At 40.7% G+C, this 12,581-nt stretch overlaps 1 protein-coding gene and 1 long non-coding RNA gene across 6 annotated transcripts in view; one reads left to right on the top strand and one right to left on the bottom strand.

The window, feature by feature from the left end:
• Positions 1–5,484, top strand: part of LOC140567667 (uncharacterized) — a 39,339-nt gene extending 33,855 nt beyond the window's left edge. The window contains exons 3-4 of one of the 3 annotated variants that reach the window (XR_011980626.1): positions 528–2,371; positions 4,284–5,481. This is a non-coding gene — a long non-coding RNA (uncharacterized lncRNA). Of the gene's footprint in view, positions 1–527 lie in introns of all 3 variants that reach the window. The other 2 variants (XR_011980625.1, XR_011980624.1) reach the window with 2 other exon arrangements.
• A 413-nt stretch (positions 5,485–5,897) lies between these two features.
• On the bottom strand, positions 5,898–11,309 carry LOC140567549 (uncharacterized). 3 transcript variants are annotated; one of them, XM_072692388.1, is made up of 3 exons: positions 10,502–11,309; positions 8,796–8,892; positions 5,898–7,355 (listed from the first exon to the last, which is right to left on the bottom strand). In XM_072692388.1, exons 1-3 carry the CDS (start codon positions 11,121–11,123, stop codon positions 7,187–7,189), a joined length of 888 nt encoding a protein of 295 aa, XP_072548489.1. In that variant the 5' UTR covers positions 11,124–11,309; the 3' UTR covers positions 5,898–7,186. The 3 variants fall into 3 exon arrangements, with proteins under 3 accessions (XP_072548489.1, XP_072548491.1, XP_072548488.1); XM_072692390.1 differs by having other exon boundaries at positions 5,898–7,343; XM_072692387.1 differs by having other exon boundaries at positions 7,265–8,892.
• Between the last annotated feature and the right edge of the window lie 1,272 nt (positions 11,310–12,581).

The following is a 12,581-nucleotide window of genomic DNA, read 5'->3' as shown; positions in this document are numbered from 1 at the left end:
CCCAAACTTTTGCATGAGACTGTACACATATCTGTGCTGTGTATTTTAGTATGTTTTTTTTTAATAAAATGGATAAAAACATTAAAACATGTTATATCTGATCATATTTTATATGTAAATACATTATTTTGTGTAACATTTCAATGTATAATATTTTTAGAACAAAATATATAAATTATATAATTATATGCACATGTTTATGATCAGGTTTTCAAACATGTATTTATGATTACACTCAAAGAATGATAAACTTCTAATTAGGTTTATAGTACTGTATAATAGATGAAATATAAACAAATACATAATAAATGTGTATAAAATTTATTTTCTATATTATTATAAACTCATTTACTATATGACACTTTCCATAAACATCTCTGAAATTGCTCAAATGGTTCAGACCTTATTGTACAAAGGACAGTTTTTGAATTAAGCTTATTGTAAATAACAACTGAATTAAACATAATTTATCAAATGTATGAAACTCGTCCCTCATACACACTTAGAAAGTCTTAATTACATTTCAGATGAGGAGCAGGAGAGCAGCCTGGTGGAGGAAGACATGGAGCAGAACAGCTGAAGAAGATGAGGAGTGTACATGGCTGAGGAAGATATGGAACAGAAGTGCTGCTGAGGAAGATGAGGAGCAGAACAGCTGGTGGAGATGAGGAGCAAGTATGCAGAAGATGATGAGGAATAACATGGCTGAGAAAGATAAGCAGCAGAACAGCTGATGAGTAGCATGTATGGTGAAGAAGATGTGTAGCTGGTGTGCTGAGGAAGATAAGGAGCAGAGCAGGTGAAGATGAGGAGTAACATGGCTAAGGAAGATGAGTAGCATGTATGGTGAAGTAGATGTGTAGCAGGAGTGCTGAGAAAGATGAGCATGTATGCAGAGGAAGATGAGGGGTAGCATGGCTGAGGAAGATATGGAACAGGAGTGCTGCCAAGGAAGATGAGGAGCAGAACAGCTGATGGAGATCAGGAGCAAGTATGGTAAAGGAGATGTGTAACGGGAGTACTGAGGAAGATGAGGAGCAAGTACGCTGAGGAAAGTGAGGAGTAACATGGCTGAGAAAGACATGGAGCAGAGCAGCTGAAGAAGATGAGGAGTAACAAGGCTGAGGAAGACATGGAGCAGAGCAGCTGAAGATGATGAGGAGTAACATGGCTGAGGAAGACATGGAGCAGAGCAGCTGAAGATGATGAGGGAAAGAAGGCTGAGGAAGACATGGAGCAGAGCAGCTGAAGATGATGAGGGAAAGAAGGCTGAGGAAGACATGGAGCAGAGCAGCTGAAGATGATGAGGAGTAACATGGCTGAGGAAGACATGGAGCAGAGCAGCTGAAGATGATGAGGGAAAGAAGGCTGAGGAAGACATGGAGCAGAGCAGCTGAAGATGATGAGGGAAAGAAGGCTGAGGAAGACATGGAGCAGAGCAGCTGAAGATGATGAGGGAAAGAAGGCTGAGGAAGACATGGAGCAGAGCAGCTGAAGAAGATGAGGAAGACATGGAGCAGAGCAGCTGAAGATGATGAGGAAGACATGGAGCAGAGCAGCTGAAGATGATGAGGAGTAACATGGCTGAGGAAGGCGTGGAGCAGAGCAGCTGAAGATGATGAGGGAAAGAAGGCTGAGGAAGACATGGAGCAGAGCAGCTGAAGATGATGAGGGAAAGAAGGCTGAGGAAGACATGGAGCAGAGCAGCTGAAGAAGATGAGGAAGACATGGAGCAGAGCAGCTGAAGAAGATGAGGAAGACATGGAGCAGAACAGCTGAAGAAGATGAGTAGCATGTATGGTGGAGGAGATGTGTAGCAGGAGTTCTGAGAAAGGTGAAAGAAAGGAGAAAGAAAGGAGAAAGCCGGTATGCAGAGGAAGATGAGGAGTAACAAGGCTGAGGAAGGCATGGAGCAGAACAGCTGAAGAAGATGAGGAGTAACATGGCTGAGGAAGATATGGAACAGGAGTGCTGCTGAGGAAGATGAGGAGCAGAACAGCTAAAGAATTTGAGTAGCAAGTAAGATGAGGGGCACGGTAGTGTATGTACGAGGATACCTCAGTTGGGTCTGTCTTCCCACAGCCCAGGTTCCTCCCTTTCTGACCCCAGAACACATTGCTGGCTGGATGCTTTTGATTGTTGGACTGACCCCAGTAACACCATTGTACCTGATACACTCCTACTGGTGCCACACACACTACCATGTTGGTGTAGACTGATGTGCTTAGAAGAGTCCACTCCCCAAATCCCATCTGGTCAGTGGTGGTCCTAAGGTGGTCCCTTTCGGAAGGAAGAACCTTCTTCCTGTAATGGGCTAGACAGATTGTGCAGCGGCAGATGGGCTACGATCAGTAGCTGTATACATACAAAGGTACCTGTGCATATGGTAGGTGTCAAATGACCAAGGTGTGCGAGGATTTTCTGTGGTGTTTCTGTTATTCTGGACACCTGTATGTGCTCTTTAGTGTTGTAGAAAGGTTTTAGGCAACCAGTAGGTCTTGAGGGACTCAAATTGATGGGTTTAATGGCTTTAATTATGTTATTTTAGTACCTTAATACTGTAATACTTACTGTATCTGGTTGGAAACTATACAGGCTCAGGGACATTTCAACCACAGTAGTAGATGGCTGAAAAACATGCACAACACATGGACACATGACTAACAGCGTCATAATCAGCGTTTTCGTACGGGGCCCTGCTCATTTCACTGTTTAGGACAACTTCCTAAACCTTTTAGAGATGGTTCAGCGTCAAATAATATAAAATACAAACAGTTAATCAGCTTATAGAAGTTGAAATATGCAGAAAATCGGTGGCTGAGGTGAGAGAGCGTGTGTGGCAGGCATATATTTAGACTGGTAGAGACTGGTGTTGGGGGTGTAGTCACATCATTGCTGGTTGAATTCGGATTCAGAGGCCGCGTCCTGAGGGCAGCCATGCAGGAATGGTCAGAAGATGCTGAAAGAAATAATGAGTAGTTGTGGATAAGAAATGCTGAGGTTGGGTGGGCTAAGGGCAGTGTGTGATTGAAGGTATATAGTATGGTGGGAGATATATATAGGCTGCTGGTGTAGTGGTATTGAGGTTGTGAGTGTAATCTTGTGAAATTCTATAAAGTAAGCTTAGAGGGGAGTGGGTCTGGGATGCCAGACTTCACTGTTGAGCCGTCCAGAGCAGTGTTGGAGTGGCTTAATTCAGCTGTAAAGCAACTTTTGGGGGCAGTGGTGGTTTAGCGGTTAGAGCTCCGGGCTATTGATGACAGAGTTGTGGGTTTGATACTCGGACTCGGCAAGCTGCCACTGTTGGGCCCTTGAGCCCTCTCTACTCCCCGGGCTCTGCAGCAGTGGCTGCCCACCGCTCCGGGCATGTGTGTTCACTGTCCACTGTGTGTGTTTTACTGGTGTGTATGTGTGTGTTCACTGCACGGATGGGATAAATGCGGAAGCCAAATTCCCGTCACAAATGGTCAATGTGGTTGTTTAATGTTAATATTTGATGAAACACTGATGAAGTGAGGTGCTTATCTGATAGAGCTTGAGATGTAGGATGGGTCCCCCTTGTGAGTCTTGGTTCCTCCCAAGGTTTCTTCCTCCATCTCTGAGGGAGTTTTTCCTTGCCACTGTCACTGTTGGCTGCTCACTGGGAGTCTTCAGCGGTTAGAGCGCCGGGATATTGATAACAGGGTTGTGGGTTCGATTCCCGGGCTCGGCAAGCTGCCACTGTTGGGCCCTTGAGCAAGGCCCTTTACCCTCTCTGCTCCCCGGGCGCTGGAGTTGGCTGCCCACCGCTCTGGGTGTGTGTGTGTACTCACTGCCCCTAACACATGTGTGTGTGTGAGTGTGTGTTCACTACCAGATGGGTTAAATGCGGAGGACACATTTCACTGTACAGTCCACACTGTACAGTGACAAATACGTGCACCTTTTACCTTTTTTGATCCGTCATATCTTACGTTATTTCTTCTTTTTATCTCTGTCTTATATTCATTATTAATTATATAAAGCTGCTTTGTGACGACAACAGTTGTAAAAAGCTATACAAATAAATCTGACTTGACTTGACATGTAGTGGGTGATTAGAGTATAAGGGAAGAGTATGGGCTGGGCCCTGTGTGTAATCCCAGTTGTTTGGTGCAGTTGTTTGTCATCCTCCTGTATTAATCCACTATGCCACAATTAATCTGCACTAACTTTAGTCATTTGCAGTAGTTTGGTCTTACTCTATCACTCTTTCCAGTGCTGGCTAGTATGAAGTTAACCAACTGCTTCTGTTTAAATTGCAGCTGATGTAACATCACTGTATCGCTGAGCACACTTGGAGGACACCTGCCAGTTCTATCAGATGACACACATCCCCACTGACTAGCATGATGCTGAGTGACTGGGAAAGATGGAGGGCCATCCTACCTACTCAGGCTGTCATCATATGTTTGTTAAATTGTTCCATTTATCTCTCAATTTGGTACTACCAATTAACCCACCCTTTCATAGCTCCCCCTAGCACTGGCGATGCTCCCCTCAAAGCCCTGAATATTTTGACTTTTGTCAAGTCTGAATGCATGTGAATGTATGTCTGTTTAGACTAAGCTCTCAGTTCACACTGAACATGCATAAACACAAGCCTATGTGATGTCAGGTTGTGTGCGAAAGCTGAGTATCTAAACTCTAAATCAGATTAGAGTAACTTTCTGATAAATATCACTTAATGAAGTATTAAAAACTCTAAAACAAATATCACCTACTGAAGTATTAAAATACTGTCTCTAAAAAAATCACTTAATGAAGTATTAAAATACTGTTTCTGATAAATATCATCTACTAAAGTATTAAAAACTCCGTTTCTGATAAACGTCACCTACTGAAGTATTAAAATACTGTTTCTGATAAATATCACCTACTGAAGTATTAAAATACTGTATCTAAAAAAAAAATCACTTAATGAAGTATTAAAAACTCTGGTTCTAAAAAAAAATCACCTACTGAAGTATTAAAAACTCTGATAAACAGAGGTGTCAAGTAACGAAGTCGTTAAGTTTCTTAGGTAGAAATGTTGGTTATCTATACTTTACTGGAGTAATTATTTTACTTTTTACTTCTACTCTATTCTAAATTTTCACCCAATTATCTGTACTTTCTACACCTTGCATTTTAAAAACAGCCTTGTTACTCATTTTCATTCCGGCTTGGCATTGTTCAAAAAAAAAAGAAGAAGAAGAAATCTCGATCAGGATAAATTGAGCCATCCGGAAAGTGTGGCATGGCAGACGTATGAAGACGTCCGTGGCAGAGACTCAAGAGAACTTGGTTGAAATGTCCTATCTAAGCCCCACATTTACATTCCAATAAAGCTTATTAATCAAACGCCTCTGAAGTTTGACTTTTTGCACCATTACAAAACTTCTAGACAACGACTCCTCATATTTTCCCTCAATGAAGCACATGTTAATGCTCAGTAGAGCACAGAGACGCTCCTTTAATAGAGCTGATATTACTGAAATGCTTCATTTTCAATGGGCAGATCTGCAGCTGAAACAGGCAGCCTAGTGCAGCCCAACATTTTTCAACATCAACATTTTAATAGAACATTCTCCTCATTATGGCTTTTAGAGAAATGTGGTTTTTGGGGGTAGTGCACTATAGACCCCTGTGGCGCGAGCCCCTGAGGCCTTTGTTTTTCTTACATTACTTTTACTTTTCTATTTGAAGTCGTTCTGAAACCAGTACTTTTACACTTTTACTGGAGTACAAAGCTTAAGTTGATACTTCAGCTTCTATAGAAGTCTTTTAAACCCTAGTATCTCCACTTCCACCTGAGTAATGAGTGTGAATACCTTTGACACCTTTGTTGATAAATATCTTTTAATGAAGTATTAAAAACTCTGTTTCTTCTTTCTGGACTGTATCTGTATCTATCTCTAAAACAGGAAGAAAAAGAAGAGGAAAGATTTAGTGTATGTTAATGTAACAAGATTTTATTCTAAGTCATTTTGGATCATTCATGGTGAAACATTAACACAGTAAAGAGCAGCTGGTTTTCAAATCTTCGAAAAAGAAAAGTTACTGGAGTTACAGCCTTTTTAAAACCACAACAAAAAATATGTAAAATGATCCAAGTAACTTTTTTAACACAGTAAGTAATTCTACCATGTTACTTCATGGCACTGCAGGCAGTATGACTGCCAAGACCACTGCACTGGCTTTGCCCACACTGCTCAGCTATCTGCAACTCTAAAGTGCTACATCATTTAAAAGTCGAGCAGAAATCAAAATTGACCTTATTTTTCTCTTAATTTTACAATTCCTATTAAAACATAGGCTCTTTTTGGCTTTTGATAACATTACTATGCACCCGTGGGCTGGGCCAAATAATATTAACTGGTAATATCACGTATTGACCTTAAAATAAACACTAGACCTTTCCCCAAATGTCTCTGGAATTAAACAGTTCAGTTGTAAACAGAGTAATTCAGAGTGGGTTTGGTGTGAAACGCTTCGTTGTAGAGAAACCTGTACGGTAAAAACGGTTCACAGTGGTGGTGAATGGCACCAGATGTCTGAAGAGTTGAATGATATTACATGAAATGGTTATGAACACACTGCCTAAATCCCTGAGGCACCCCTTTTTGGCTGATTCACAGTGGAGTGATACCTGCAGGACATTGCAAAGCCAAATAGATCCCCCCTAAAATGTATATTTTGTTTCAGATTTGCCATCAATTTGACCATCGTCAACATTACAAGCAGCTCTGGAGTGTTCGGAAGATCGATATGCTAGAATTGTGAACCCCTGGTGTCTATCTAGAAATCTGAATATTTTCTCTACAGTGAGCCAATCCACTCTGCACTGAATTACTCTTTATATCTCAGTGGCTGAATTGTAGAAAAGTGACCTACAAAATATGAAGTTACCTATTAATTCAACCTTAGGAGGAGAAATATTAAGAATAGGCGAACCAACATCATAAATCCTCTTCAAACAATCCCAATTCCCAATTTTCCTTTAAATATGTATTGTTTTTTCACAGACAGCAGGGGTATTTCACATTGCAGAATGAACTAGGACATCATGCACAAGTCAAAAATTCAACTCCTTATGTCTAATGCTGTTATATGCAGCTGGATTCCACAATCAGACCAAGTATGAATGATCAATTACAACCTCAGAAGATACAGACTACAGCGTTACTCAGCAGTTAACAGTGTTGATCACATATTGGTCATCTTGTGTATGAACGAGAGTAGACTGGGCTAGCTTCCGAGCACGGTGCCGTTTTGAAGCCTCTCTCCAGGCCTTCCTCTTCAGGTTCTTCATGGGTTCGGACAGATCTGCAATGGTCTTTCTCCTGCGTAGATACCTGGACGGTAAGCAAGATCTCAAACAGACAGATACATCAAGGAGCAACTACACATTTACTACTCACTATGTGGCATGTGGTTAGTGTAGCACAATGGATAAGGCTACTACCTTCCAGTGAGCTACCACACCATGTGACTGGGGTTCACGTCCCGGTCTGGGTGACTATGCTGTGTTACACCAATAAAAAAAAAATCCTCGGCAAGACTCCTAACACTACACTGGCCCACCACTGTATTACCAGTTACCTTGTAAGTCACTCTGGATAAGAGTCAGCTGAATGCTGTAAATGTAAATGTAACTGCTGCCACCACACCCTGACCCGGAAGAAGCTGTTAAGAAGATGTATCAATTTAGTTTTTTTTTTTTTTTACCAAACTGTGCCTTGAATATCTATTTTGTTCTTGAAACATTATCTAATGCAGCGGGCAATTCCGGTCCTGGAAGACAGAAATCCTGTGCAGTTCTGTGCTTTTCTTGCTCAAGCAAACCTGACTGAACTAGCCTGTGTTCTTGGTCTTTTAGAGCAGAGAAATTAGCAAACTGTGCTGGACTCCAGCTCTAATGGCATTAATATTCCTAAAGTAAATCAGAAACGAGCTGTCCCAGGCTTCTTCCATCTGTTTAGCTGAAATGTGCACCCGGATCATTAAGGAGTGGGCTAAAATGGACAGGGACTATTTCAGGTAACTGGTGTTATTCATACCAGACTGGATTGACACTTTAATTAAAGCAGCATTATGTGAAAAAGAATTGATATTTGTTTGCCCCTACAGTTGGGGGGTATAATTTACCCCTGTGAATACCCCACTGCTGTAAATACAAATCTAGTTTTGAGCTCCCCCTCATGGACAGCTCAGGGTACATTTGTTGACAATAGTAAGTGAAAGAAGCATGTGGCACCAATCAGGGATTGGAAAGAGTACAGGCCATGAATTTACAAATTTTAATTAATTTTACTTTAATAATAAAAAACTTTAATAATATTTATCCTGTTTATTATTATTATTATTATTATTATATATGTTATTAAAATGTGTATTTATTTCATATCCCTTATACTGGAATCAACAACAAAATCTGAGATTGATTGGAAAAATCTGTCACCAGATATTTCTCAAAATTAAAAGCATTTCAAAAGATTCTCTGAGAGATCAATGCCAAAGTGGTCCCTTTTTAATGGCAGTGTTTCTCAATCCTGGTCCTGGAAGCACCCAGTCCTGCACATTTTACTGGATTCCCTACTTTAACACATCCACTGTACCTTTAAAAAGACTTGTGAAGGAACTGATTACCTGAATCAGGTGTGTTGGGAGAAGGGAACGTGGTGAATGTGCAGGGCAGGGTGCCTCCAGGACCAATTTTGGGAAACCACCACTTGAAGAGTGCTTTCCTTTTTGGGCCAGTGGATTCTACAGTGTAACGTAATGTCATCAAATACCTCAAGCGCTCCTTCTCCTTCAAGATATGGTACCTCTCAGGGTCAGCTCGGATCCTTGCTCTGTATTGCCTCACTCTCTCGCTGCTTGCCAACCTCTCTGTAAACACATAATCACAAATCTTCATTCACTTGGATTCACTACAGGTTTGCATGTTCTCACTCACCCTTAGGGCTGCATACCGTTCAAACTGTGGCAACTAAGCTGGAAAAACAGCACACTATAAATATACTGTTTGTGAGATCTGCATTTACATACACGTCTACTCAACCTTCAGTGGTGTAGCCCCCTCCCATTCACACTGAAGCTACAAGGAGTTTCAGCCCAGACGTCTGTTAGAATAAGAAACAACACATAGCAGACAGACAGTCGTACCCAACACCTGAAGACATGCTGAGTGTATGATGACTGATTGGTGTAGGCTAATTAGTGCCTAGAAGCTTTCATTGGAGCACAATGATAAAATTACAGCCGTTATGGTACCACAGAGGAGACTTTTGTTACACACTGTGTATAATATTGGCTGACAATATTGCAGCCAATCCAAGTGATCACCTGCAATTAACCTACCCCTTCCTATTCAGTGCAATACCTACACCGGTCAGCCATAGCATTAACACCACCTTGAACAGGTGAAGTAAAAAAACATTGACATCACCTGCATCTACAACGACACCTCTCAACGGCTGGGATACATTAGGCAGCAAGTGAACTGTCAGTTCCTGAAGGCGATGCGTAAAAAATCTGAGACACTTTGACAAGGGCATTTCCAGGAAGGTCTTGCGGGGGTTTTCTGGTGTGCAGTGGTCAGTACCTTCCAAAAGTGGTCCAAGAAAGGACAACCGATAAACTGCCGACAGGGTCACGGGCACCTTTGGCTCATTGATGTGATACAGGCAGGCCCCACCTCACAACTTACTGAAAAGCCCCCTACTAATTAGAGCGCTGGGATATCGATAACAGGGTTGTGGGTTCGATTCCCGGGCTTGGCAAGCTGTCGCTGTTGGGCCCTTGAGCAAGGCCCTTTACCCTCTCTGCTCCCCGGGCGCTGGAGTTGGCTGCCCACCGCTCTGGGGGGGGGTGTGTGTGTGTGTGTGTTCACTACAACAGATGGGTTAAATGCAGAGGACACATTTCGCTGTACAGTGTACAGTGACCAATACGAGCACCTTTACCTTTTTACTTTACCTTTAGATACCTTAGAACACCATCTGCTGTGGCGCAACAGGGAGACCAGGGATCGATTCCCGGTCTGGGTGACTATGCTGCGTTACACCAATAAGAGTCCTTGGCCAGGACTCCTAACACTACATTGGCCTATTACTGTAATACGAGCAACCTTGTAAGTCGCTCTGGATGAGAGGATCTGCTTAATGCCATAGATGTGGCACAAAGGTGACCTACTCAACTTTAGGCGGGTGGTGATAATGTCATGGCTGATCGTGTACGTTATAGACAGGGTGGGCAAAATAACAAGATCCGTTAAATAGTTCTGGAGGTTCTCTAGGACCTCTTAAGGTGCTCCCAGAACCCTTCTTCTTCTAAGAGCTTTTTTTAAAAGGTTCCTCCACATTTGGAAGTTCAAGAACCTCCAAAAGTTCTTCAGGGACCTTGTCTTTTAACAGTGTAGAGCAAAAACGAAAGAAACACGTCCTGGCTGATCGACTAGACGTGGGGTACGGGCAGCCACACCAACACAGCTGCATACTTTTCTCTAGGCTTGTTGAAGCTGGGTCGTCTTCATGAACAGAGTGGTTGAGGCTGTTGCAAGCTCCACATCTCTGCGTAGGCATGGTCTGCTGCTGTGGTTGACCACCAACCGTCCTGCTGCCCATATGAGCCAGAAGATGGTAACCAAAGTCCACGGCAGAGTCTTCTTCTGCGATTTCATTCTTGATCCAAAACGTGTCTTCATAAGCAGGCTCTTCCTTAAACATCTTGCAGTCTGAAGCCTCCAGGCTGGCCTCCTTCTCAGACCCACCTTGAGGACACCCTGCTGCTGCTTCACTGTCCATCACTGAGCTGAGACTGCGAGTGGTCTCAGGTGAGAAGCTCAGGTCAGCTGAGATTTCGTAGCTGTCCCCAGAGCAGGTGCTGAGCTGGCTGGTCTGGAGCTGCCTCTCAGCTGCCTTCAGCTTCAGCTTCAGCTGGATGTTCTCCCTTTCCATTTCGGCCAGCTTCAGCTGGTAGCCCTTAGCTCTGTTGTCGCTCACGTCCAGGAGCACCTTCATGATGGACATGACCGCTGTCCTCACGGCTGTCTCGATGGCTAGAGCCTCGTCTGCGTTTTGGAGAAGTGAGGGCAGGTCTGGGCTCTGCTGTAAGCTCATCCTCACGGGTGGAGCGACCGTAGTTAGCTAGCTAGCTAACCCTCCTCTGACTCTTACTCTTAGGAAACAGGCGAGTCTGAATCACAGCTGTCCCCTCTCCAAAACCTCGGACAGAAGGGCTTCAGACCCTCGAAATGTGAGGTTAGAGGCGGGCTGGGATGAGGCTCTCCCACCTGCTGTATTTGAACAGTGCTGTGTTTACTTCCGCTGGCCGGAGATTTGGGCCACCCGTGCTCTGGTCGCAGCGCCATCTAGAGACAGCTCCAAGAGCAGAGACATTAAAGACATGAACTGTGAACAATATAATCATTTATTTATTTATTTATTTATTAATTATTAAGTTTGTCTATAAAGTAAAACTATAATAGTATTTGTAACGTTTTAAAAAAATCAGCATGCTAAAATTCACAGAATATAATAATATGTATTATCAAAAATAAAATGGTAACGTGATAATAATAATGTTATTGTTGATGTTACTCTTATTGAAGCTAAAATTAATATGATTAATAATAATAATAATAATATAGCTAATTACAACGCGCTAATAGTAGTAATAATAATAACGTTGTTGCTGATATTACCATTATTAAAGCTAATATTAATAATAATAGTAGGAATAATAATAATAAAAGCACGTTGTAATTAGCTAAATTACTTTAAGTAATGCTACTTATTATTTAAGTAATAACAATAATAATAAAAATAGCAATAATCATTATTATTTTAAAATGTAGCTAATTACAAATGGATAATACTAGTAATAATAATATTATTATTGTTGTTTATTGTTACTCTTATTAAAGCCACTACTACTACTAATAATAATAATTATTATTATAATAATGATAATAATAATAATAAAAGTAATGTAGCTAATTACAACGTGTAATTAGTAATATTAATAATAATAATAATGTTGCTGATATTACCAATATTAAAGCTAATAATAATAATAATAATAATAATGTTATTGTTGATGTTACTATTATTAAAGCTAATCATAATAATAATACGAAGAAGGAAAACAACAAAAATAACAATAATATTAAAAGCATGTTGTAATTAGCAGTTATTAGCAGGATTTTCTTATCTTATTGTTACTAATTACTTAAGTAATAACAATAATCATAATAACAATAATAACAATTATTATTAAGAAATAATAATAACAATTATTATTAAGAAATGTAGCTAATTACAAATGGCTAATACTAGTAATAATAATAAAGTTATAGTTGATGTTGATGGTAATAATGATAATAATAATAATACTAAAGTAATGTAGCAAAGTGCTAATAGTAGTAATAATAATAATATTAATAATGTCGTTGCTGATATTACCATTATTAAAGCTAATATAATAATAATAATAATAATAATAATAATAATAATAATAACAATAATAATAATAATAATAATAATAATTTTAAAAATAATAATAATCACAATAATGTT

The sequence above is a fragment of the Salminus brasiliensis genome, chromosome 1 (assembly GCF_030463535.1).
Source record: "Salminus brasiliensis chromosome 1, fSalBra1.hap2, whole genome shotgun sequence".
Classification (NCBI taxonomy): Eukaryota; Metazoa; Chordata; class Actinopteri; order Characiformes; family Bryconidae; genus Salminus; species Salminus brasiliensis.
Note: the sequence above shows the minus strand (reverse complement) of the source record. Positions and strands in the feature narration are given on the sequence as shown.